At 40.4% G+C, this 27826-nt stretch overlaps 1 protein-coding gene across 1 annotated transcript in view; it reads right to left on the reverse strand.

Moving 5' to 3' along the window:
- Positions 1–27826, reverse strand: part of SPON1 (spondin 1, extracellular matrix protein) — a 232254-nt gene that overhangs the window by 150705 nt on the left and 53723 nt on the right. The window contains exon 3 of the mRNA XM_004683028.2: positions 22136–22269. Within this exon, the coding sequence (XP_004683085.1) occupies positions 22136–22269 (134 nt within the window). The remainder of the gene's footprint in view (positions 1–22135; positions 22270–27826) is intronic.

The raw sequence follows: 27826 nt of genomic DNA on the forward strand, positions 1-27826 counted from the left end.
CTGTGCTTTAACCCGCTGAGCCACCAGGGAGGGCCGAGCTTCATTTTTTAAAAATTTATTTATGTATACAGAACTGGGGTACAGGCCAGAGGTGCAGGAACGGTGAGAGGCTTCACCAGAGACAGAGGGGGTAGCAGGATAGGCAGATTGAGGAAGTACACTGCTAAGGGGAGCAGTGGGCAGGGCAGGAGAGGTCTGCCACGCCATGTGGATCACCTCTGGGGCCAGGTATCAAACTGGCACTGAAGCGGATGTCGCTTGCTTGCATTGCTGCGTCCTAACCCGTTGCACCATCAGGGAGAGCCAAGGACTTTATTTTTAATGTTTAGTAGAGTGCAAGTGTCAAATCTTTTGAAAAATATGATAAATTAAAAAACATTTCACTAATTCTTGATTTACAGAACTTGGGGATGATTCTGGAACCTTTTATGCATGTTAAGCAAGGTACTGCAAGTCCTTTTTCTTCAGTAGGCAAGGAATAAGACCCAACAAGTCAATAAAAATATTCCACCCATGACAACATAGCTACATTTACATGTTGCATGTCTTGGAGAGATAAGGAAGCTGAACTTCAGAGCATGTGTCCCTGGGAAATGCTTAGAATCTAACAAAGTAGGAATGGGTGGAAGTCAGAATGGAGATAAGAGGGGCCAGGGAGAAGCTTCACTTGCCTCAAGTGAAGGGAACAAGAATAAAAAACCAGATGGTGGACACCTCCACCTGCAGGGGGCGGCACAGAAGACATCCTTAGAGTGGACCTACGCAGTATGATGGATCCAAAGATCAAACTTCTTCACAGGTCACTTCTTTCGAAGGCCCTGGTCATTGCTTTCTTTTGTGTTTTCAGAGAGATGCATTAGATTAGGATGTACATTTCTCTGGTTTTCTGGATGACTCCAGAAAAAGATTCATCCCAAGAAAGCAACCCAGCAGAATCCTTTCCTAGCTGGGTATCTGATAACATCTTTGTATGGCATTTTACACTGTACTTAACCCCTCTGTGTCCAATTGCATCAATCTGCATGTTTCTTTGGGCTTAGAAGGTCTTGCAAATCTGTTATTCAATTTCCTGCTGATGTGGAATCATCTCTGATCCAGTTGCCCTGGAGATGACCAGGAATCTTCATGTCCAGAGATCTAATGTCATAGATTGTCCCATCTGTAATGCTAATGTCCTGAATGGCAGCAGAAAACTCCAATAAATGTGGTTATCCCAAATTGGTAACCTCCTTAAGAAAACCATACCAGTTCGTTCACCCATAACTTGTTATGACTTGTGCAACATGCTTTGCTGAAAACAATTAAGAACAACTGGTTTGACAGGGAATCAATACGAGAGCCAAATGCAGCCATTGATGGATTGGACATAAGGGATTCTGCCTGCTTCTGGGTTGTTTTCCTAACTCTGCCCAGTATATTGTGTGTGCATACTGAATAATGCAAGCTGGCCTTGAATTCTGTCTTGTGTGTGTGGGTGGAGGAGGTCAGACAAATTAAGAGAAGATGGGTGACTTACATAAGCCTACATCCAAAGCAATGGACAGTTGTCCAGAGCCTTTTAATGCTCCTCTTTGGAGCCCATGGTATAATCCCATTCTGAAAGCTATGGCTGATGTGATGATGGGACTTGCCTCACTATGTCATACACCCCACATATTTGTGTAATACACTTCACACAGGAAGGTCAATGATGCATGAGAAATGCCCTGTCAGCCCCCAGTTTACAACATTTCCATTTGTATGGATGCTGTTGGGCGCATTTGGTGGTTGTTGTTAGGGTTCATCAACATAAAAATGAAGTTGTTTTGATTTGTTACCAGCTCTCTGCTATCAGAAAACTGTTATTAGGAAAATCACATTAATTAGCAACAGCTGAGGGGAGGATGGACTATTTTGGAGCTGCAGCTGCAAGTCTCTGCGATTTGACTGTTGCCTAAATTTTAACAATTAAAAGAATAGATAGTCGCTGAGTGTATTTAATCACATTAATTTTGTTTTCCTCTGTATTACTGTTTAGGAGAGGTAGTTAATCTACATTTAATACTCTGATACCATCAGCACACTTGAAAGCATAACTCCAGCTATTCCTTTCCTCCATGATATACTGAAAGTGAGCTATTGTTTATCTTATTTTTTTGAACTGTATGAAGAAAAATGAGGAGGCAATTAAAATTTATCCAAAAGGTTGGTCTATCAACCTAATTTTTTTTAATGAAAATCTTATTTTGCAGTCATGATGGGTAACTAAATTGGACAATGGATGGTCAGATAGAAGGAAGGACAAGTAAGCTGAAGGATGGATACAGAGGACTCTCATGTAGACATAAAGACTGGAATTTAAATCTTCTAAATGGCCATTACTTTTCTTTATAATCACTATGAAATCAGCATAATAAAAAATAGTATAATAGAAAGACTTTAATTAGGCAGGTCAGTTTTGATGCTGGATTTATCTTTTCAGGAGGTGTATTATACACTTGCGTATCATTTTTCTACCCTAATTGAGGTTAGTATCTACTTCATAGACTTTAGGAACGTGAATGAACTATGCCAGGATAAAAGCAAGTGCTCAGTTAGAAGTTCATGCTTGAAAAATATTGTCTTCCTTTTATTTTAACCTCCATGTTGCTATTTAATTTACCATGCATTTATGCTTTTTCTACCCACCGATAGAGTTATTTAAACCGACAGGCACACTCTCCTACTTATCTCTGTTATGTGTCCAGAGTAGGTGGGGTCCTTTTCATGTTAGACATCATTCACAAGTATTAGCCCACATCTCTCAACTTTATCCTCAGTATGTAAAACAATAGTAACACTAGTAACATCAACTGCATGTTTACTAGTTATTGGGCAATTTATAGCAAGTATTTTTTTTTAAAGATTTATTTATTTGTGCATACAGAATCGGGGTACAGGCCAGAGGTACAGGGGCGGTGAGAGGATTCACCAAAGACAGTGGGGAGCAGAACAGGCCGACTGACGAAGTACACTGCTGAAGGAGCAGCGGGTAGGTCAGGAGAGGTCTGCCACGTATGTGGGTCACCTCCAGGGCCAGGGATCAAACTCATGCTGAAGTGGCTTTAACTTCTTAATACTGTGCTTTAACCCACTGTGCCACCAGGAAGGGCCCTATAGCAAGTATTTTATATACTTCAAGATTCTCAACCATTTGGAGGCAGTTTTAAAAAGGTCTGGCTCACATGGTGTGGCAAAGTTCTTCTGTCTTGATCCTCTGTATTTCAATAGATCCATCTGTCTGCTCCCCACACTGTCTCTGGTGAATTCTCTCACCCCCCACACCTCTGGTCTGCACTCCAATTCTTGCACACATAAATAAATCTTTAAATAAAAATAAAAATAAAAAGGTCTAACAGTTTGATTCCATCCCAGGCCTAGCAGCTTAGAATGTTCAGAAGTGGGACCAGAAAAAAAAAAACAGGCCATTTTTAACAGCAGCTTGGGAGACTGTAACGAGCAGTAGGATGCAGAACCACTGACAAAGTTTATCTTGCTTAAATCCCCTCCTATGAGGTAGGTACTATTATTATCCTCTTTTACAGATGGAAAAAAAAAAAATGGAGGTGCAAGGAGACCAAGTATCTTGTTCAAGTTTATTCTGCTCCTAAGTGGTAAAGCCAGTTTTAGGAAACCCAATGGATTCCAGAGTCCATTGCTTTCTCCACTGTACTCTCCTCACTTCCAGGAGACAAGGAAATCTCAAACTAAAATTATGGGGTACAGAATATAGGTAGGTGTTCCCCAGTGTTACACTGTGATTCTGATCATCGTAAAAGAAAATAGCAAAAACACATCAAGTCTTTCTGTTTTAAAACTGCAGATCGGGTTGCTATCTTGACTTTTACACTCAGGGTCTGTGAGATCTAGTGTAAATCACATCATCTTGCTGAGCCTTAATTTCCTGTGATGTTTATGATGTTAAGCCATCTTGCAAGTGTATTGGGAAGGCACTCTCTAGACATTACACTACTTAAAAAATGTAAAGGACCAATTTTCATGCCTAAGCCCATAATCTCCATGCTATAAGGGGGAAATGGGCTTAGAGTTAGTACAGCTAGGTTCAACCTTAACCTTTCTCACCTCAGAGACCATCTGCAAGGGCAAACAGCCTGATGCAACCTGTATCATTTTTCAATAACTATCTTGAAAAATGTAACTAATGGTGGAATCTGTAGGGATTTCAGAGAGGTGTAGAAAGGGGGACACTTCCAATGGAATAATCAGGCTTTTCTATAAAGAAATGTTTTAGTGGCCCTCCCTGGTGGCGCAGCGGATTAAAGCACAGCACTGAGAATCTAAAGCCACTTCCCATGAGTTCGATTCCCGCCAGCCCCGGAGGTGACCACATGGCGTGGCATACCGCTCCTGACCCGCCCGCTGCTCCCCTCAGCAGTGTACTTCCTCGATCTGCCTGTTCTGTTCCCCACTCTGTCTCTGGTGAAGCCTCTCGCCGCCCCTGAGCCTCTGGCCTGTACCCCAGTTCTGTATGCACAAATAAATAAATCTTTAAAAAAAAAAAAAAAGAAATGTTTTAGAGATGGCCCTGGCAGTGGCTGCTGAGGAGAGCTTGCTCTTCTTCCCTCCTACACGTCCTCTCCTCCCTCCCCCCAGCCTGTAACTCAGTCACTTCCTGGCTTTGTTCCAGGGGCTAAAGTGAAAATGGAAATGCAGCCTTGTTCTAAAGGGAGCTTGGCATTTCAGGTTCTCAGACATGAATATTCATGTGCCAGTCCCTCAGCCTTGTTCTCTCTTCCCACCCTCATACCTAGTAAAGCCTGGTACACAGTAGGTACTCAATAACTGTTTTTCAAATGAATAATTGAGTTCTATGGGGTAGTGTGAGGGGGTAGTGGGTAGTGAAAGACATACTGATTTTCCTTTCCCTTGAAGCTACATGCCTGTGGTACCATATACTGGAGCCCTTTCCACATTTACCGTTTTCAGTTTCTATCCTTAGCAGTTCCCCTTGACCCAAATTTCTGCCCCATATTTCCCCTGGTGACAGTTTTTCCAACTAAGGTCACTTTGGACCCTCAGCCTTTCTCTTTTGATTTCATGCTTTGTTGCTCTTCTGCACTTGAGCTCCTCTGGCTCTGCAGCTCTCCAGAGCAAAATATCGCCACATCCATCCCAGTCTCCGGGTTCACCTGATTGCTGCTGATGGTGCAAGAATGGGAAGACAGTGATTGGATTGAGAGGGGAGATGATTTGATGAGTAAGACATACTAACTAACTGCAATTCAGTCTCTCTCCAATTCATCCCTTTAGTTAGAGAACTACTGAAGCCTGCACACTCTGGTTGGAAAGATACGCAATTCTCATGAGAACTCAGCTTCTTTAAAGATTTACTCATACACAGGGGCAGATCAAAAACTTGGACTGTGGCATTATTATCTGAAGTTTAAATCAAAGTTCAACATTTATAATATTGAGCAAGTTGTATCCCAATTTCCTCTCTGTAAAATGAGAGAATAATATATTCAATATTGAGTGTTGACACTTAATTTAGCTATTATTATTACTGCTATGTGTAAGTTAGACAGTCCAAGCAGTCCTTATCAAAATTCCAATGGAATTCTACACTGAAATACAACAAAATAATAAAATTTAGTTGAAACTACAAAATACCTCAAATAGCCTGGACAATTCTGAGGAAAAAGAGAACAAAATTGAAGTATCGCATTCTCTGACTTCAAGCTATAACACAAAGTGGTAGTAATCAAAACAGCACAGTATTGGTATTAAACACACAGACATGCATTGATGGAACCTAAATGAAGACCCAGAAATAAACTCAAATATACATGAACAACTAATTTATGACAAAAGAGCTAACAGCATATTATGGAGAAAAGAAAGGCTGAGGGTCCAAAGTGACTTTATCTTCAATAAATGGTATAAGGAAAATTGGACAGTCACATGCGAAAAAAAAAAAGTAGACAACTACCTAATACTTCACACAAAAATACTTCAAAATGGACTGTAAAGGCATAAATATAAGATCTGAAATCATAAAATACATAGAAGGAGACATAAGTGATAAGCTCTTCAACACCAACCTCACTGATTTCTTTGTGGCTACATCTCAAGTGGGAAAGGAAAACCAAAGCTAAAGTAAATAAATTTGACCACATCAAATTAAAAAGCTCCACATAAAAAAAAAAAATAGACAATGCTCAAAAGAAGACCTATAGACCTATAGATGTCCAGTAGGCACCTGAAAAGATGTGCTCAGAATGAGATATCACCTCACATCTGTAAGATTGACTATTAGCAAAAAGATAAACAGGTACCTCTGAGAATGTAGAGAAAAGGGAGCCCTCCTATGCTGTTGGTGGAAAAGTAAATTGCTCCAGCTATTAAGGAAAATAGGATAGCTTCCTCAGAAAATTAAAAATAGTACTATCATATGATTTAGTAATTGCACTTCTGGATGTTTAGCTGAAGAATGCAAAGACACTAATTCAAAGAGATAATGTACCTTCATGTTCATCATAGCATTATTTAAAATAGTCAAGTTTTGGAAACAACCTACATGCCCATTAACAAATGAGTGGATCAGAGATGCGGTAAATATACACAATGGAATATGTGTATACACAACGATGAGATAAAGAGATAAAACCACACCATTTGCTACATGGATGGACCTACAGAGTAATATGCTAACTGAAAAATATCAAAGAAGACAGACACTGTATGATTTCACTCACCTGTGGTAAAAGAAACTCTTAGGCTGTAAGAATAAAATACTGGTTACCAGAAGGAAAGAGGGAAGGTGGGTGGGTAAATTGCATACCATACTGGTGCTGGTGAACACAGTGGTATAGACAGTATTAAAGATATCATATAAGTAGTATAAGCATATGTGCATTTGTAAGGCTGTCTACTTGAAGCCTATATAATTTTATAAACCATGCTACCTCAGTATAAAATATAGAGCAATATCCAGCTAAATGTTCAGAGAAGGGATGGTTTAGCAAAAGGGAAGGATAAAGAAAAGAAAGAAAGGAAAGAAGGAACACTTAATGGAACACCACCTCTGCTTAATGCACTCCTTCCCACTCTACCATCAGGACCCACTTGTAGGTCCCCAAATATTATTCCAGGACTTCTCAGATTGAAGGACAATCTTCCTCCCCTATTAGCTTTGCTCCTGTCAGCTCTCAGGTTTTGCTCACCTGAGAGCACCCTGTGCTCTTCCCAGGGTGGCGCTTTCATAGCCTGTCATTGTTGCTGATTAACCAGTCTACTTCCCCACCACTGTAAGTTCCTGGGGAGGGCGTGCCCCATTCAGCTCAGCATCCTCCATGGCTGGCACAGTGCCTGCTACGGAGCAGTGGAGCTCTATGGAGGAATCGGGGACAAATGAGCTCAGCCCAGCCACTCGTGCCTGGTGAGTCCTTGCCTGTTTCTTAGTTGACCAGAATGTCTCCTCACCCACATCGTCAGAGAGAAAAAGCCAGGAAGAAAGGGGGAAAAAGAAAGAAGCCAAGGGAAACTGCAACTGCAAGTACTCTGTCCTCTCTTTTCCCTTCTGCCTCACTACCCTCTGTCTATGAGCTGAGTCTGTTTAATTTGAAGCCATTTTGTCCTTCAAGATAACTTATAAGAATAGTACAAAAAAGTACAAAAACCTAAAACGTGTTTCCCCACTGAACACTATGGGTTTCCTATGAACAAAAAAGTTCTCCTACATAACCATAGTTTTCAGATTTAGGAAATTAACATCAGTACATTTATTCCTAGAACTGTATTCAAAATTTGGACTAGAATTGCTCCTTTAAAGTCAAAGATCTAGTTTTGAATCACAGCATTGCACAAAGATTTCAAGTCTCTTTAATCTGAGCAGTTTTCTTTAATCTGTAACATCATTCAAGGCCACTTCTCAGGCTTTCCTTGACTTCCCTGATTTTAAAACTTTTGATGATTACATGTCAATAATTTTGTAAAATCCTTGGGGCTGTCTGACGTTTTTGAGGATTAACTTCAGTCTGTTCGTCTTTATCAGGGATATTGTGGAGATGATGCTGTACTCTTTCCATCGTGTCCTGTCATTTAAACTTAGATTGGTCCACTAGTAGTGTCTGTCAGACTTCTCTACTCCAAAGCTCCTATTTTCATCTTTGTAATTATTAACTACTAACATGCACAGGGCATTCTTTTGGTCATGGAAGGAAGGTATAGGGTCCACCAAGTGTGAGATTAGGGAACCCCTAAGGATGAGCTTGGACTTCTGGACCCTAAGAGCAGCCAAATCTTTGTAAGCCATTATGTGGGTTCTCTTTGTTACAATTCCCTCTGATATTCTCCAAGCTTTCAAAGGCATCTAACTAACCATTGTCATATGGCTTCAGCTATGAAGTGGGCTACTACGCCTGGAACAAAGATGGGGCTGCAGTTGGACCCAGAGTCAGAGCCTGGGCCAAGGTAGGTGGCAACAATCAAGCACCATCCCTAAAGTAGCCCCCAGATTTTTGGGTGGTCAACCTGGCTGAAGTCGCCTTTCTGTAGTTAAGGAAGAATTTTTTTCCCATTAACAATCTGTAAATAAAGCTTCTCATTTCAAAAGACAGGGAGGATACCCTTGAGGAGTCAGACTTGTCTCTTAGAGCCCACATCTTTGGTTCTATCTGGAGTGGCCTGTTATTTCTAGCATTTGCTGGAGAAGATTGTGATCACTGCATCAAAGCATGACTTAAAGAGCTGGCATCCAGGACATCTGCCAAATTTTCTCTTTGGGCAGATTCTTCTTTAGCATATCATGTATCACCACTGTTGAATGAGGCAGAAGGGAAGGTGAGTCTTCTGTTTCAATCTCAATGTACAAGGAGACAAGTACAAAGAAGTGCATCGAAAGAGTGCTATCGTGTATGCACGCCAGTACATCGACATTGTCCAGGAGGGGTGGAGTGGAGGAGGGAGCACTGGCTGGACACATGATAGATGGTAAAAGTAAAAGCCAAATGAGAGCACTGCAAGCCAAACACAAAAAAGCAAGAGTAGAGAAATCAGATCCGGGAAGTGGGTTTACCTAGCAACACAGCTGGTGTGAAGGCAGATTCCTCTAAGCACCATGGACTGGAACAGCGGGGCCTGTTCAAATACATTCTGACTCATCAGATTTCTACGTGGACCCACAGATGTGTTTAATTTTATACACTGAAACTGATTTGCACACTGTGAGCCTGCACGAAGCCAGCTGCCTAAGTCACATAAGCATGGTGGCTTTGTACGAGTGAGTGGGAGACCCTGGCTGCTGTTCCAGACTCCGTGTGTTTGCTCTTGTTGGTTTCCTGATCCCACAGCTACAAGACAAGACTGGTCCTGCGGCTTTCTTCTGGGGTGGTGGCTCAGTCAACCATCATTCACTACTTCCCAATTTTCTCTGCCCTCTGGAAAGCTTTCCTGGGTAGCTGGGACTGTTGTTCAGAGTCTGGGTGTAATTATCACAGAACAGCCTCTGACTTTAAAAAAGAAAGCAAAAATGGACATTGGGCCACGTAGGAGATGATAGCTAACCAGTCCTGCACCCAAAACTGCAATTAGAGCAATTCTGATGTCATCGTTAATCATGCCGATTTATGTTTTGAAAGGAAACCAAATGATGAATATAATGATTATTTCTGTTTCTGCTTCCCTCCTCCTTTCTCCTCAAAAATTGGCAACGGCACTAAAGTCAAATTAAACATCTGTTTGAAAAATAAGCCTGAGTGCTGATGACAGCTGCCCTGGACTTACAAATGCACCACAGCTGTCAAACTCTAAATTAACAATGATTTTCATTTATGAATAGGATAGAACTAAGATATAAGGGAGGTTTTTCTCCTCTGTTTTCCCAGCTTCCACAGAATGCGAACTGGAGAAGCCCAAGGAAAACCATAGTTGAAATCAGCTCATGATAATTGACTATGGGAAAAGTAAGTGATATTCTTTCTTCTTAGGCAATGTTGTTGCTTCATTGGCTTTAGGTTGGTGTTCTCTGTGACAAGCAGGCTTGCAAGGACGCAAATAATGCAGAGACAAGTCTTTGACTAGTAGTGGCTAGCCAGAGACAGAGAACATCTCTGTCGGGTCCCAGATCTTGGAGCACCAAGATTCCTCTGCTCATCTTTTCAGCAGCTTCACAGCACTTCCCCTCCTGGCTTCTTTCAGATAAAGAGACAGTGCCAGATATAAGGCTTTGTTACACTGTGGTCATATACTGGATGTAAAAGATCTAATCAAGACATTTCAACGACAGGATAAAATACTCCAGACTGTTCCACATTTCACGACCCTGAAAGTCGAAGTGTGAAACCATTTCTTTGTCCTTTTCCACCCTTGGTTCCAGAGACATCATGGTTCTTCTCCAGGTGGGGTGACGGCCCAACTGGAAGAGCACATGGATTGTGTGTATTTCCTGATTTAAACTCTATATAGATTAAAGGTTAGTGGAGGTCTGACACATTCTGGTACTTTTCACCATTATCCAAATGTTTCCATTTTTATCCTTTGATCATTTCATGTCCAAAAGTGTCCACGGGGACACACAAGTTGTGTTGTATACATGTGCTGGAATATTATTCAGAGATATAAGAATAAAATAATGATACACACCACCCTGTTGCTGAACTTCAAAAACATGACTCTAAGGGAAAACGTCGGAAGCAAAAGGTCACCTATTGAATGATTCCATTTCTATGAAATATCAAGACTAGATAAATCCATGGAGACAGCATGCAGACTGGTGGTTGCCATGGGGCTGTGGGGGAAAAACTGCTTAATAGGCAAAAGGTTTTCCTTGGAGCGATGGAAATATTTTGGAACTCGATGGTAGTGGTTGCGTAACATTGTCAGTTACTAAATGCTACTGAATTGATGACTCAAAATGGTGAATATTACTTTATGGGAATTTAATCTCAATTTGAAAATGCCCACAGGATGCAAACATTGTGAATATCGGCAACTCCTGCTCCATCCATGGGCGAGGACTGAGACTGTTCTTGCAGCAGGGCCCTAGAGTCGGGGTGCCTGTCCATTGCAGTCAGCTCCTCACGGTGCTGGCACAGCTCACAGGCCGGATTTCTGTGCTCCTGCTGAGCCTCAGCTGTGTCTGAGGCTGCCCCTGGGTGCTGTATTTCCTCCTTAATTCTTGCCAGTTTCCTCCCCTGGGAGCTGGATCCTGTGCCTGGGCCTTCAGATTCTGAGTGAAACTCTGCTGTCATTAGATTGCTCCCCTGAAACTGTGCCACTGCTGGCTCCCAGGGACCCCACATGTTGGATGGGAGGTCTCTGAGTATCTGAGTCTTCCCGGGCCAGGCACATGCTGCCTTCCTAGTCATGCCTCCGCTTTTCTAACTGCCCTTCCATAAACTGGTCACTCCAGCTGGTTTGGGGTTCCCACCCCCTTTACAGCCGACTCCTTGCTTCCTCCCCATATGGGCATTGCTGAGGTCCGAGCCGGCCTCAAGAGAAAGCCACCCAGACTAATGACGAAGGAGTCTGTGGCTTTTCCCAATACCTAAAGTCAGAAAAATTGTGGGGTAAGCTGCACCCCACCACATCAGATCCTCTGAACTCTGCCAGTTTCTCCTAAATCACACAGAGAATCATCTCATGTGGGTTTTCTATGTTATTTCCTCTCAAGATAAAAAGAGTTGGTGAACTCTATGAAATTACAAAATACTGTAAGTGCTAGCTAATTCTGCCTTAATACTCATCCTCCCTCCCCACTAACAAGTCTTTCTCTTGCCAGGTCCCTGAGTTTATTTTCTAAATAACATTAAATCTCCTCACTTGGAGAACATCTCTCTGCAGGCGGTCCTCTACTTCTTGGGTCAGAGGAGGGACTGTGTACCTCATAGGCCTCACTGGGGGAAGTTTGGGTATGGTACTTCAATACAGCTGAGTGGTGATTAGTTAACAAGAGCTCTGGAGTCAGGTAAAAGGTGATTTCAATTCCAGCTCCATCATTTCTTGTTTAAAAGATTTATTTATTTATGCATACAAAACTGGGGTAAAGGCCAGAAGTGCTGGGTGAGGGGATTCACCAGAAACAGAGTGGGGAGCAGATACAGGCAAATCGATGAAGTACACTGCTGAGGAGAGCAGCAGGGAGACAGGAGAGGTCTGGGGTGTCATGTGAGTCACCCCCTTGGACAGGAATTGAACTTGTGCTGCAGTGACTGCAGACAGCCTCACAGTGCTGCACTTTAACCTGTTGTGCCACCAGGGAGGGCCAACCTCCATCATTTCATGGCTTACTACCCTGAAACTCTAAGCCTCACTTTGTCTCATCAACAAAATGTAACAGTAGGGTGAAGATCCCACAGGGCATTCAGGCACCTAACATAGCATTTCACTATATAGGGAAGTTGTTCTACTTCCTCTACTCTTCATAGTAATCAATGCACTGAACACCTCAATATACATCCTCACTACTTCTCTTCTCCATTCTGATTCCAGCCACTGGAATCAGGAACCAGCTCAACCCCACTATAATTATAAAAGGCATGCTCAACTGCATGGTGCTTTTGTTCCTGTCTTGGCAATTCCCAATACCAAAGAACAGATTTTGAATCTCATGAACACTCACAAATGCAAATACAGAAGTGCAGGGGGTTATAGGTGTGGGAACACCTTTGGCCAATGGAGGATGGAAACCCATGGGTATGAAATGGCTTCGTCCTTCACCACAGGGCACACTGTTCTGAGACACATGCCATGAGGCTTCTTCGGAGGTTCCCAGTGGGATCAAGTACCAGTTGCCTGCAGTAAGTCAATTATACTTTACTGGCCTACCCGCTCCCTCCCACCTTCCACACTTGCTCCCCAGAATCACTTCCCAAATAAACTATCTGCACACAAGTCATTATCTCACCTGGGCCAAGAATCAGCAGTTACTGGGTTCCTTACACTGAAGCTTGCATTTGAGCTGGGTCAGTACAATTGTTCTAAAAAGTGCCACAGAAGAAATATTTCAGGCTTTGCAGGCCATCTGTTGCACCTTCTGGATTCTGCTTTTGTAGCACAAAAGTGTCCCTGAACAATACATGGATGAATGAACTTGACTGTATTCCAGTAAAACTTTATTTACAAAAATAGGCAGTCAGTAAGATTTGGCTATAGGCTGTGGTTTGCATTAAGACCAAAAAGAGGCGTCCAATGGATCCCTTCCTTGGGGAGCTCCTGCCTTGTGTAGGGAGGACAGAACCCCAGAAGTGAGATGGCAAAGTTGGCTGGGACAAATCACGAAGGGCCATGAATACCATGCTAAAGAATTTGGACTTTACTGAACAGTGATGGGGACATTAAGTAAGTTCTCAGACCTTTTGGTGGCTGCAGCTGGGAATAAGTCACTTCACTGGATGAATTATTATTATTATTTTTAAACAGAATGGGGAGCAGAACAGGCAGATCAATGGAGTACACTGCTGAGGGAGCAGCAGGCGAGACAGGAGAGGTCTGCTGTACCATGTGGGTCACCTCTGGGGCGGGGATCGAACTCGCACTGAAGCGGCCACAGCTTGGCATAGCTTAGTTTAGCTTAGCTTCGCAGTACAGCGCTCCAACACACTGCACCACCAAGGAGGGCCCTTCCCTGGAGGAATTCTTTTGAACATTTTTGTGAAACCCAGTCCTGCCAGAGGGCTGTCCACTCTGCACTCTTACAGCGTCCTGCATGAACTTCCACTACTAAACTACTCCCACCCAGGATTGCGCCAGCAAGACAAAGCTCCTTCTCTGACACCCTTGAGGCCAGGTGTAGTTCAGAATTTGAAATTTGTTAGCTTTCAGAAAGATAAAACAGTGCAAATTCCGTACATTTGTCATAATGCCATCAAACTCTGGGGCAGCATCAAATACATTAATATTTACACTAAAAGATGCTAATTTCAAGTCTGTTAAGGGTGGGCTTGGACCCTAAATAAGTTCAGAAAAATCTTTTGGATTTTAGAGATTTTTAGTTTTCAGAACTGCAGGTGAAGGCCTGTACCCCGACTTACTTCGCTTGTGGGCCTCCTTCTCCTCCTTCCCCCCAGGTATGGCCTCCTGGCAGGTGGCCTCAGAATCCTCACTGCCTGCACCCAGGACACACTGCACCCAGGACACATTGCACCGAGAGATGGAGCATACAGCAATGGCTGCAAACAGGATTTGTAAGAGATTAAGTGGGGAAAGAGGCTGAGTGGGGACACTGGTAAAGGACGTGGAGAGATTTCTGTGCTCTGGCCACAATTCTAGACTTTATCTTGAAGGTGATAGGGAGCCCCACTCAGTTTTGTTAAGTAAGTGGCGTGAGTCTGCTGGTTGTAAGGACAATGGGATTCTGCTGGTCAGAGGACAAGCAAGAAGCATCTGTGAATAAGGCTGTGGATATCAAGTAAGTGATGGAAAAGACTGATCTGGCAGTTCCTGGTGCTGGGGAGAAGGAAGAGTTGGCATAGAAGCTGAACCAGTGGCGCCTGTCTGAGAAGGTAGATCCCAGAGCGCAGAGGCTTCTCTTTACATTCTAGCACTATCATCACTTCTGCGGCTTTGGGCAGGTTACTGAACCTCTCTGTGCTTCAGTTTCCACCTTAGTATTTTCTTCATAGGGTTGTTGTAAGGACAAAACCAGTGTTTGCAATGCACCTATTGATAAAACAGGACTTTGTAACCAACCATTGCTTCATAAGGTTGAATCCCCACAATGGTTGCCAAGTGACTATTTCCTCAAAAGCAGGATCTCAGAGCCTCCCAGGTCTGATAAATGGCAGCCATTTATCAGATGATGATATCCATGGTAAATGGATGTCAAAAATCTAGTAATAAAAGTCTACAATAAATGTAAGAAATTTAAAAGGAAGATTAATTCAGGGGACAAACTTTTGTTGGACTTAAAGGCACAGGGCTCACCTCTGGTGGGGTCTGTAAGCAGCTATGCTACTCATGAGGGTCTTTCTTTCTATCACTTGCTTTTTGCTATTCTTGCAGCACTGCAGTATATCAGGGACATTTGAAGTGTTGGGTCATTCATCTGTAGGGAGAAAGCTATGAGAGGGCTGCCAGGAAAGCCTGTAATTTAGAAATGTTCAAATCTTTGCATCTGAATGGAAAATGGAAATGGTGTCAGGTCTGCACCAAAAGGAAAGAGTAGCTGCTAAGTGCTCCCTTTCTCAGCTCCTGGGTAGAGGGACAGAGCGACCTGATCTTTCGTGCAGTATCATGGTATCTACAGACATTTAGCAGACTCTGCAGCTTGTTTTACCAGGTTGCCTCTTCCCAGGAATAATACCCAGACACTGCAACACAAAAGCTCCTTTTTGTAAGTGAAGGCTTTCTGAGTTGCCTTCTCTCTTTTCATTTGTCATATACTTTATGGACAGATTGAAGTATCCATAACTTTTTAATGAATGTTCTTCCTAGCTTGGAAGTCCACTATTTAAAGTCACCAACGACTCGCTTGTCCCTCCTGACTCAAGTTCAATCTCTTCATCTTGACACTGGAGGACCTCCATGATTTTGCAATAGATCTTGGCCCCTAAAGACCTTCTAATCTAACCAAAGCTCTCTGCTTACTGACTTCTCAGGGTGCCATATCTACTTTCACCTCCAAGCTCTCACTTCACTTTTCACTGTCAGCTCTCTTCATCTGCAGTAATCTCTTTCCTCTTGTCCACTTACACAGGTCCTGTGATTGTCTTCAAGACAGAAACTAACTTTTCTAAGAAGCTCTGATGCTCCCATTGTTTCACTCTCCCTTCAATCTCTGATTCTAACCCTCCTTAATTTTGTCCTCAGTTCCTGTCTATCTTGGGTTTGCTAATTTTTTCATACATGTTTTTATTTATGTTTACTTCACAAATATCTTGAAAGTCAGAATCTTGGTTTATCCTCTAAATCTCTCTCAGTGCCTGTAAACTCGAGGCACATGGAATCCTGCTTGGCTGGTATTTGGTTTCCCAAATACCACCTTCCACACGAAAAAGAAGGAAACTTTCTCAGTTAGATAAAGGGTTGTCCCTTTATCTAAAATGATTAGAGGCATCATTTTGAAATACACATTTCATGCTATACTTAAAAGTGAAATATAGTAATATTCCCGTTAAAATCAAGAATAAGCATGAGTACCACTATTTAATAGAATTTAATATTCTATAGATAGATCAGATACCGAAACATGAAAAAGAGACAGAAATTATACTTGTTATTTCCCAAAAGAGTAAAATAGCAAGCCATTAAAATTGCTGAGAGAACTCAACAATGCCCTGATACAAACTCAAGGTACAAGAATCGGAAGGTTTCCTAAACCCAAGCAATCACTGATTACAGTGTAATAAGGAAAAAGAGCCCATTCACAAAGCAATAACACTATAAAATGCCTCTGAGGAAAAAGCCTCACAGGAACATGCAGTTTAAATGAAGAAAAATTACATCACTTTACTAAAGAACATTAAAAAACCTGAAGAAAATGAGGCTATTCCATGCCTTTGATTGGGGAAACATTGCAGGGATGCTGACTATATTAAAATATTATTTCAACTCAATATCATTCAAAATTCCAGCTTAAGTTTTTATTGAACACAATAAACTTATTTTAAGATTTGTCTGGGATTATGAATCTGCTTGAATAGCTGTGAAAAAAAAAAGAAAAAATCCTTGAACCAGAAGATGAATGGTAGAGACTTGCCATCCAAACAGAAATACAATTATGCTATAACCTGGTATAGTTTTTAAGCAAAAATAGGAAAAAAAGATCAACTGAATAGAACAGATATGGACAAACATCTTATATTTGATAAAGTAACATTTCAAGGCTTGGGGGGGGAGGGTAAACTATTCAATGAATGGATGTAGGTCAACAAACCAGCTACTTGGGGAAAAGTTACACACTTTTAATGTAATTTCCCATCTGTGCTGGGTATCCTTGGTTTGCTTCTCCAGACACTTTCTTTGGCCTTCTGTACCCTTATCATTGCCTGAGAGGAGAACCCACATGGACTCTATCCCAGGGCTCTGTGGGCCTCTTACTTGGAATCAGGCCAAAAGGCAGAACAGGCAGAAAAACTGAAAAGAGTGGAGCTAGGGGTCCCTGCAGCTTGGGCTCAGGCTGGCTGCTTCTCTTAAGCAGGGAGCTCACTTCAGACCTGGGGGATAAGGCTCCCCTCACTAACATTTTGGCCACATCATTCTATGAGCACACCATTCTATTTTCTCTAGAATTTTCTTGATACAATATCATTCATAAAATTAAATTACAGAAAGCTGAAGGACCCATTTTAAAATTTATAAAAATAATAGAAGTAGGGGAGCATACTTATAACTTAAGGTGTCAGAGATTTTTTTTTTATGTTGATTTTTAAAAATTTTATTTATTTTTGCATGGAAGAATGAGGGTGTAGACCAGAGGTTCAGAGGATAAGAGAATTCACCAGAGACAAAGTAGGGAGCAGAACAGCAAGACAAGCAAATCTGTTGAAATGCTGAGGGGAGCAGCAGGGGACACAAGAGAGGTCTGCTGGGCCATGTAGGTCACCTCCCTGGCTGATCAAATTCAGGCCATAGTGGTCATAGTGCTGGGACTGAACCCATCGGCCACCAGGGAGGCCCAGAGGTTATTTTTAAACAAGACACAAAATAAAAATTCATGAATGGAAGGTTGAATACATTTGGTTAAAATAAAAATTTCTTGATGATCAAGCAATCACAAGTAAAATTAAAAGAAGGGTAGAGAAGTGCATCTGAAATTTATAACCACGTATCATTACCTGGGCTATATAAAGATCAATTTTAAATAAAAATATGTTTTAGATAAATAAAATTATGTACTGTATGGCCTCCTTAAATGCTAAATAAAGCATTTTGGTATAAAGATATATTAAAATATTTTAGAATCATTTTTAGAAAGACACATTATTTTAAACTGGACAAGAATAAGAAAGAGGAAATCAAGTGGAATACAGATGCTAAAAAACTCTTACTGTTTGTAGTAATCAGGAAAATGTAAATTAACATGATACCACTTTTAACTATCAGATTGAGAGAACTATAAAGATTGATAACATCAAGAGCTATTGAACAAGTAAGGAAATAGACTCTTGTTCACAGTCAGAGAGAGTGTTTAAATTGGCAAGATTTTTAGAGGAAAATCTGGCAGTGACTATTAAAATTATAAATGTGCATCCCTTATGATCCCATCCTTGGCAATGACCAAGGATGAAAAGTTGCACATTTTTTCAAAGAAGTCTCTACAAGATGTTAACTATAGCATTATTTATAATAATAAAATATTCACAAAATTGAAATGTTCATCAACTGTGGAATAGCACATCATACTATAGAGAATGTGCAACAGTTTTTAAAAAGAGGTAGATCTCTAGATACTGATCTAGAAATACCTCTGGTATATTTTGTAGCATGTAAAATTCCATCCCAGTTTGGTTCACTAGATAGGCCATGATATCATTTATATAAATTTAAATTCCTATAAAAATGAAAGTACATTACTTTGTATTTAATTTTATGTACATGGATGCATATATACAAATCTAAGGATGCACATTAAATTATGTTTGATGTTACCTTTGGGTAGGAAACTGCGATTTATTAGGGGATGGTGTCAGGGATTTTTCACTTTTTTTTTTTTTTTTGCTTCTGTATTTCATTATTCTCTGTATTGTTTGAAATTTTACAATGTGAATGTATATATGTCTTACCTATAATATTGTTATTTCTTTAGTGAATACTTACAGTTTATATTTAATTCCTTTGGAAAAATACATAAAAGAAAGAAAGGGCCCTCCCTGGTGGCACAATGGGTCAAAGCATAGCACTGCAAGCTAGCTGCAGCCACTGCAGCATGAGTTCAATCCATGGCCCGGAGGTGACCCACATGGCGCTGCAGACCTCTCCTGTCTCACCCACTGCTCCCCTCAGCAGTGTACTTCATCGATCTGCCTGTTCTGCTCCCCACCCTGTCTCTGGTGAATCTTCTTATCAACCCTGAACCTCTGGCCTGTACCCAGTATGGTATGCATAAATAAATAAATCTTGAAGAAAGAAAGAAATGAGCTTTAGAATTAAACCTAAATGTGACATGAAGAAACTTGTTTCATTCTCCTGGAGCCTGTCTCTTCCTCTGTAAAATGAGGATAGTTCATTGTGAAGACTACATTTGATAAACCTGCTACTTGGGAAGCTGAGTGCCTTTACATGAACTAGTAGTGGCTGGCCTTTTCTCTCCTCCTTTTGACCCTGAGTACCTTGTGGGCCAAAACCATACTTCAGCTGCTGGTCTGTCCTAGGTTCCATGTAAATAGAAGCTCCGTTTCTTTTGTTGAAAGAATGAGTGCATGAACAAACCACATTTGCTCAAAGTTAATGGATAAGCATATGTTCACATATGTGGATTGTTAATGAGTAAATAAGAGGAGCCTCCTGGCTTCCACCAGGAAATCAAAAGGTTTGTGAGAGCAATAAATAAAAAATAACCAGAAATTTGTGCCAGAGGGATACAAATTTTTGAGCAGGAAGACTTATCACATAACTCTGAGATTTCCCAACTATTTTCTTCAGAACCTCCCAGCTCTGCAGAGTGATCAGACTGAATGGGCATGGGTAGGGTATTGGAAGGTCGAACTGAGAACCCGGTGTCCAGACTGACACTGATTATACTAAAGAACAGATGTGACAGTGACAGTAGAACACTGACCCCCAGTCTCTGCAGCAGCCACGGGAAAGTAAAACTACAACCTCTGTAGCCATCAGCCCAGATGGTTAGGACTCTGATTATCAACTTGTCTGACTTTTGACCCCACTTTCTTCTCTACTTCCAACTCAGGGCCAATAAGAGAGAGCCAAATATGCTCTCCAAACCAATCACATAAGATATGCCACTTCTATTTACGGATTCCCAGCTTCCTATGTCAACAAACTCCAATTAAAGTACCTGTAGTTTTCTCTTTCCCACTCCTCTTCTTGTCTCTCATTCTCTGCCAAATGCTAGTGATGCCAGCTCCCTTCCTTGCTATTCAGCAAGCTCTAAATAAATTGCCTCTATTTGTTCTTATTTCAGTGGGCTTTCTTTATTTCCACAAAGCCTTCTCCCACATTTAAACTAGTTATTATACATGCCATAAATTGGGGTTTATATATAAGGTTTCAATTTAAAAATTCTACTGCTAAATATTTTTAAGTCACCAGTGTAGATGAATGCCAAGAGCTAAACTTCTAAAGGAATCTGAGGAAGGATGCTCAACTTGCATTAAACCAAGAAAGAAACAAATAATATGCAGACAGATGGCAGCAAAGAAGGCCAGACAAAGACAAGTCTGAGCCTGGACAATGGTCAGAGTCTTCCAGATACCTCAGTAGGCTTTATTCCATAAACCAGACACAGCTGAATTCAGAAACTGCAGGAAGTGGAATGCATAGGTGGAAGGCTCCTTATCAGCTTCTCAGGGGTGGGCTGAAGTGAATTACAGTTGCAAGACTGTTGAAATGTCCCCTGCCAGATGTGCAGACAAATAAACCAAATATACATAAGTTGTTAAACCAAATATACATAAGATGTTAGAGGGTTTAAAAAGGAGGAGGATGGGACCCTCCCTGGTGGCGCAGTGGGTTAAAGCACAGCACTGAGAAGCTAGAGCCACTTCAGCATGAGTTTGATCCCCACCTGCCCCAGAGGTGACCACATGGCGTGGCAGACCTTTCCTGACCCACCCGCTGCTCCCCTCAGCAGTGTACTTCGTCGATCTGCCTGTTCTGCTCCCCACTCTGCCTCTGGTGAATCCTCTTGCTGCCCCTGCACTTCTGGCCTGTACCCCAGTTCTGTATGCATCAATAATTAAAATCTTAACAAAAAAAAAAAAAAAAGAGGAGGATGGTTGGGAGGGTTCCAGATTCCACCTACACAGAAAAATGGCTTCTTGGATGCTGGGATTGGAGCCTGCCCATCTACCCACGACTGTTTGCCTGTCTGAGATCCCAAAATTCCTAGCATTACTCTATCCAATCTTTAATTCTATTTAAAATACAATATGGCTGTGTTTTTCAAACTGTTGGATGCTAATAGATGTCGCAACAACAACAAAAAAAGGGAGTGTTGCAGTCAAATAAATTTTGGAAGTGCTGGGTGAAACCCAGTTAAACAAATTTCATTTTAGCAGAACTTTGTACACTCTTCAATATGCTGATATGTGTTCTGAGTCTGTAAGGAGGAGGATATAGTGTGCAACATTTCCAAACATTTTTAACTATAGAAATTGATTTCCTTCCCACCTATTTACACCTTCTGAGTACCATTCTGTGCATACAATTTTGGAGACACAGGTTTGAGATGGTGCTACCTTTCAGAGGAAAAGTATTATCTGGTTAACACCTCTTAACCTACTGTACCCCACCAAAGGGAGGGTCAAGGGGTCATATGCGAAGTGGCCCAAGAGAGATCAGTTGTGATGACAAGAGAGTAGACTCCTAAAACAGTGCTCTGGGCTGATGGAAAGTTGAAGTGGGCTTCAGGTCGGCTTAGTAAAGTTTGAGGAGACTAAGCATAAATTCCAGATGGAGGAAGTCAGGATTACTTTCATCTAGTTTGTAATTTTCCTAAATCAGTATCCCCAGGAAAAAAGAGTGGCTAGGAGAATTACAGTATAAGGTGGAAACAGAGATTCAGGTCAAGAATTCTTTTTATAACACTTCACCAGTGGTGGTCAGAATCCTATTTTAGAGTCGAAACAACTGAGGGTAAAGAAATGATGCCACTCTCTGTTGTCCCAGCAAAGCCGCTTTCGGCAGCCACACCACAAAGTCAATGCTAAACCGCAGGGAAGAGGCACAGAACATTAAAAGGAGTCCGCTGGGCCCTCCCTGATGGCGCAGCAGGTTAATGCACAGCACTAAGAAGCTAAAGCCACTGCAGCATGAGTTCAATCCCCACCTGGAGGTGACCCACATGGCATGGCAGGCCTCACCTGACCCGCCCGCTGCTCCCCTCAGCAGTGTACTTCATTGATCTGCCTGTTCTGCTCCCCACTCTGCCTCTGGTGAATCCTCTCACCGCCCCTGCACCTCTGGCCTGGACCCCAGTTCCGTATGCATAAATAAATAAATCTTACAAAAGAAAAAAGAGTCCGCTGAGTTCACTTACTTAAGGATCACACAGCCGGTGCCTGCTGGGGGCGCTATCCAGAACACCTGGATCCGCGTCCTCCTCCGGGGGGTACTTTCAGTGACAGCAACCGGACAGTTGCTCATAAACTGTGTTTCTTCTTCATCTATGATCTGTGGAAAACCAGGGGAAAATAGACACATTAAAATGCAATAGCACTTTGGGAAGACTCTTAAGTTTCCAAGTTGATGCTTCTTTAATTTTATTTTTAAAACTGTCATTTTGCTGTTAGCAGCTCTAGATCCCAGACACCAGAATAGTGCCTGGCACAGAGTCTTAGGCTAGGCTGTGGGATTAACATAAGGGCAAGGATTTGGCGCCTATCATCTGTTCCCTGGGACCAGAGTCTAGTGTCAGCACTTTGAGGAACAGGCCACTAGGTGATGATCTTGCTCATTTCACAAGGACAACAGAGTCCATTTCAGGGAAGGAAGAGGGGGCTGAGAGAGAGATAATCCAAAGTCAACACGACATAGCTAGACGTTGTCATTCAGTTACAAAATTATAATTTTAACTTAAAATATTAAAAGAAAACATCCGTTGGAGGAAGTGGACCAACGTGGCCAAGTCTGGTTTCATGGCTCTCTACCCGTAAGTGCAGTCTCTACTTTCTTCATTTTGGTGTTCTTCCAAAGTTAACCATCAGGTTAACCAGGATCAGGCAAAAATGCTGACCCCATCCCCATTGCCCAAGGCAGTGGCAGCTTCTTTTCCTGTTTACCTCAAGGTCAGGGATCAGTACTTGGTTCTCCTGTTATTAGAACCACAAACTCTTAGATCTGGAAAGACCTTTCGTGGGAAACAATCTAAATCCAATGGGTGTTCAGTGCCATTTCCAATTGATTGATGGTAGCTGTGGATGAGTAGTGATGATAATATTAATAACTAACATTTATTAAGAGTTTAATATTTGTTAGGCACTAAGTTCAATGCTTTATCTGAATGACTTCTTTAATCTTCAAATACAATTTAATGTGATCATTATATCCATACTGTCTTTATTTTACTTTTTTAAAAATTCCTCTTCTTTTTAGGACAAAGTTAAATATAATTGCCACTAAACTCTTTAGTTGATAATATAATTGTATCACTGAACAAAGCAAAGGTAAATTTGATTACATTTTGTCTCTGTGTTCTTTATCTTACTCCCATTTTCATCCTTTCTGTAGCACCCACTCCTAAGTATTTATGTCCTTCTGAGAAAATGTATGTGTATATATATCTGAAACTGTATATATATATATATATATACATATATATATCCATACATATATATAAAGTGATGTAGAACTGCTTTATATTTAAATGGTTTTTTATACTTAACCTTATGCTTTTGAGATAAGTCAATGTTATTACAGATGGTCCTGACTTATGATGGTTTGACTTATACCATATTTTTCCACTTTAAGATGGTACAAAAGTGATACATATTCAGCAGAAACTTGCATTTTGATCTTTTCCTGGGCTAGTGATATATGGTGTGATGCTCTCTCTCTTGTGATGTAGGTGGAGGCAGCCAGCTGGTGCCACATCCTAGAATGTTACCTTATAGAGGGTAAATTGTTTACCCTCTACAATGGACTGTCACTAATGTTTTACCAGTACTGAACCTAGGCTACATTAGGAAATGTCTGACGATATATAATTCACCTATCTTGAATGCTGCTGACTATTCCCCTGCATGCATAGACCCCATTATACTTGTATATTCTCCCAGGGAGGCACACTTTGCTGACTCACATCTCTTTGCCTCCATAAACACTGCTGCAATGAAGATCCTCAAGCTGCTTTACTTCCTGAGTTTATCAGTCATGGAAACCATGCAATGGGATTGCCAGGTTGTGCCTATATTCATATTAACTTCATTAAATACTGCCAGATTGTTGTGTAGAATGGGTGCATCTACTTTTATTCTATTAGCTATGCATAAATCTTCTCATTTCCCCACATCCTCACCAGTACTTGTGATTACTGGACTTTCCAGTGGCTTCTAATCTGATGAATGTAAAGTGACATCATGTTTTAATTTAATACTAGAAAACTGGGGTCTCTATACATGTGTCATTTTTTCCTTCTGTGAATTGCCAGTAGATTTTTTGGTTCTTCATGTTGATTTGTAGAACTTTGTAGTTTTGAATTCTTCATCATTTACAAATATTATTTTGTCACCCAGCAACTCGGCTTATTATCTGAATCCCCATTTAATAGATATAATTTTCCTCTTATTAAATTCATCAGTTTCTCTTCTACCATTTGCACTTTTGTGGTCTTGCCTAAAAACTGAGATCATGAAGATACATGTAAGGCTTCAATCCACTTAGAGTTTTTTTTTTTTTTTAATATGATGAGATATATATCCAACTCCATTTTCTCTCTTGTGAGTTACTTAAAAAATAAATTAATAAACTTTTTTTTTAAGCTGTTGCAGGTTCCCAGTCAAATTGAATAGAAAGAACAGGAATTGCCATATATTTCTTCGACCCCATCCATGCACAACCTTCCCCCATTGTCAATACCTGAATCCAGAGTGGTATATTTGTTAAAAATCCATAAGCCTACATTGGCACATCATTAGTACCCAAAGTTTATAATTTATATTAGCATTCATTCTTGGTATTATATATTCTATGGATTTTGACAATCGTATAACGACATGTATTTACCAATCTCTGGCAACTATTCATATTTGCTTATAATCACTTATTAGTAACAGGGGGATTTTTGTTCTTTCAGATTTTCCTCTGCAGACAATCATGCTACCTGTGAGCAAAGACAGCTTTTCTCTTCTCATTCTTCACTGAGATGGTCTGTTCCTTTCTTTTTAATTTTTTATTTGTCAATCCTTTTTACATAATTTTATGATTTGGGGAGTACAACGTCACACCTTCATATGTGCACACACTTTATTTACTTCCCTTCCATCAAAACCCCAGTCATGTTATCCTAGCTGCTTCCTCTAGTAATCCTTCTTCTTCCCTCATTCTTTAGATAACCAGTACATTATTCAGAGTCTAAGCATTATTTTTGCTTTGTGCTTTGTCTGTTTGTTTGCTTTGGTTATTTAAATTCCACAAGTGAGTGAAACCCTCTAATAACTGTCTTTTACTTCTGACTTACCTCACCTCAAAATCCCTCCATTTTGTTCCTAAAGGTACTATTTCACCATTTTTAGTAGCTGAGCAGTATTCCATTGAGTATATATTCCACAATTTCTTTATCTGTCAGTGGGCATTTAAGTTGGTTCCATGACTTTGTTGTTGCGAAAAATGCTGCAAGGAGTGATACAATTCTTGGTATTAGTAGTTTCATAAGTGAACAAAAGCAGTCCTATTTCTTCTTTCCTGACAGGTATATTTTTATTTTCTTTTCTTGTCATATTGTATTAGCTACACCTTCTCATCTGTATTGAAAAGTAGCGACTAGAAGGGACATCTTGTCTTGTTTTGATCATTACAAAAATCTTCAAATTTCTTTACTGGTAAGTATGAAGTAAGCTATAGGAGTCTTGTAAATGTGCTTCATCAAGTTGAGGCCATTTCTTTCTATTCCTAGTTTGCTGAGAGTTTTTACACGAATAACTTGAATTCTGTCAAATGTTTTTTGCATCTATTAATATGATCATGTGGTTTTCTTTCTTTAGCCTGTTGATGTGATAGATTATATTAATTGATTTTCAAATGTTAAGTCAACATACATACATAAGATAAATCTCATTTAGTTATGGGTTACACACATACACATATTATTGGAATTGAATTGCTTTTGGTTTTGTTGATTTTCTGTATTGACTTCTTGTTTTCAATTTGATGTCTATGCTAAGTTTTACTATTTCCTTTTTTTTCTGTTTAGTCTGAATGCAATTTGCTTTTCCTTTACTAGTTTCCAAAGATGGAACCTTAGGTTATTGAGTTTAGATCTTTCTTCTTTTGTAAATACACATTCAATGCTATATTTTCTTTAAACACTACTTTTGTTGCACCACACAAATTGATAAATCTTGTTTAAATTTGGCTATTTTCAGCTATGTCTTTGTTAATGATTTCTAACTTATTCCACTGTGGTCTGAGAGCAGACATTTTATGATTTCTATTCTTATGTTTTTAATAGTGTGTCTTATGGCCTACAATGCGGTCTATCTTGATGAATGTTCCATGTGAACATGTGAAAATGTGCAATCTACTTTTGTTGGATGAAACAGTCTATAGATGTCAATTATATCTAGTTGAATGATGTTGCAATTGAATTCAACTATGTCCATACTGATTTTCTGTCTGCTAGCATATCTGATAGAATGGTATTGAGGTTTCCAACTATGATGGTGGATTCATCTATTTCTCCTTACAGTTCTCTGTTTTCACCTGGCATGTTTTGGTGCTCTGTTGTTTGAGTTCTAATATAAAATTTTGTATACCTTCTTTATCATTATGTGATGCCCCTCTTTATTTTCTGTTAACTTCCTTTCTCTGGGGTCTGCTGTCTGAAATTTGTATTATGATTTCTGTATCCTTTTTATTAGAGATAGCATTCTATATCTTTCGCCATTATTCAGATTATAATCTCTCTATATCTATATCTTTATATTTAAAGTAGACTTATGGTAGACAACATATAAGGGTCTTGTTTTTGATTCACTCTGAATATATGTCCTTTAATTGACTGTTGATAGTTAAGATGATTATTAGTTAGATTACTATTTACCATATTACTGTTTTCTATTTATTGTTCTTGTTGTTTGTGTTATTTTTACAGATTTAACTGAACATTTTGTATGACTGAGTTTTCTTTCCTTTGTCAGCACTTCACCTGTATTTTTTTCTTTTTCAGTGGTTGCTCTGGAGTTTGTGATATACATTTACAACTAATCTAAATCCACTTTTAGGTAACACTATACTGATTCTTTATTTTTGTTACAAAGTTTTTTGAAAATCACTAAAATTTCTTATTCTTCCTTCCCACCCCCCTTCGGATTTCCAGTTCTCTGCTTACACTGTCCATCTGTTCTTGCATGCTGTCTACTTTACCCATTAGCACCCTTAGCATATTAATCATTGTTTTAAAATCCCAGCCTGATAGTTGCAATATCCCTGCCATGTCAGGGTGTGATGCTCTGTCTCTTCAAATTATGTATTTGTTTTTTTAGGATGCCTTGTAATTAATTTTTGTTGAAAGGTGGATATAATGACCTGTGCAAAAGGAACTGAAGTAAATAAGCATTTAGCAATATAATGGAAAGGTGTGGAAGAGTGGAAATGTTCTATAGTTCTATGACTATACTGTGAACTGTGAACTTCTCAGGGCTTCTCAATGTCTTTCTTCCACCATTCCCTTAGGTGGGTCTGAATGACCAGAGGAGGCTAGAGTTGCATATTATTTCCCCCTACATAGAAGGCTAGGGTGTGGGTAAGAATTGGGAGTTTTCCTTCCCCCAGGTAGGTCAGACTGATAAAACCCCAGCAGGTTAGCCTTTGGCCAAATAATTTTTCCTGAGAATAGGCTTTCGTAAGAACAAAAAGCTCTGGCATATTTAAAAATGGTTCCTTTTCTCCTCTCCATTTTCCTACCCTCCCATTTGAGTTTTCTTTTCTGATAAGCTGGTATCCTTTGTATTGTCCAGTCTGCCTCTCCAATCATCCAGGCCCTGTGACCTCACACCTCTGATGGATTTAAGAC

Source organism: Condylura cristata, unplaced genomic scaffold (genome assembly GCF_000260355.1).
Source record: "Condylura cristata isolate star-nosed mole 26May11 unplaced genomic scaffold, ConCri1.0 scaffold00015, whole genome shotgun sequence".
NCBI classification, from domain to species: domain Eukaryota; kingdom Metazoa; phylum Chordata; class Mammalia; order Eulipotyphla; family Talpidae; genus Condylura; species Condylura cristata.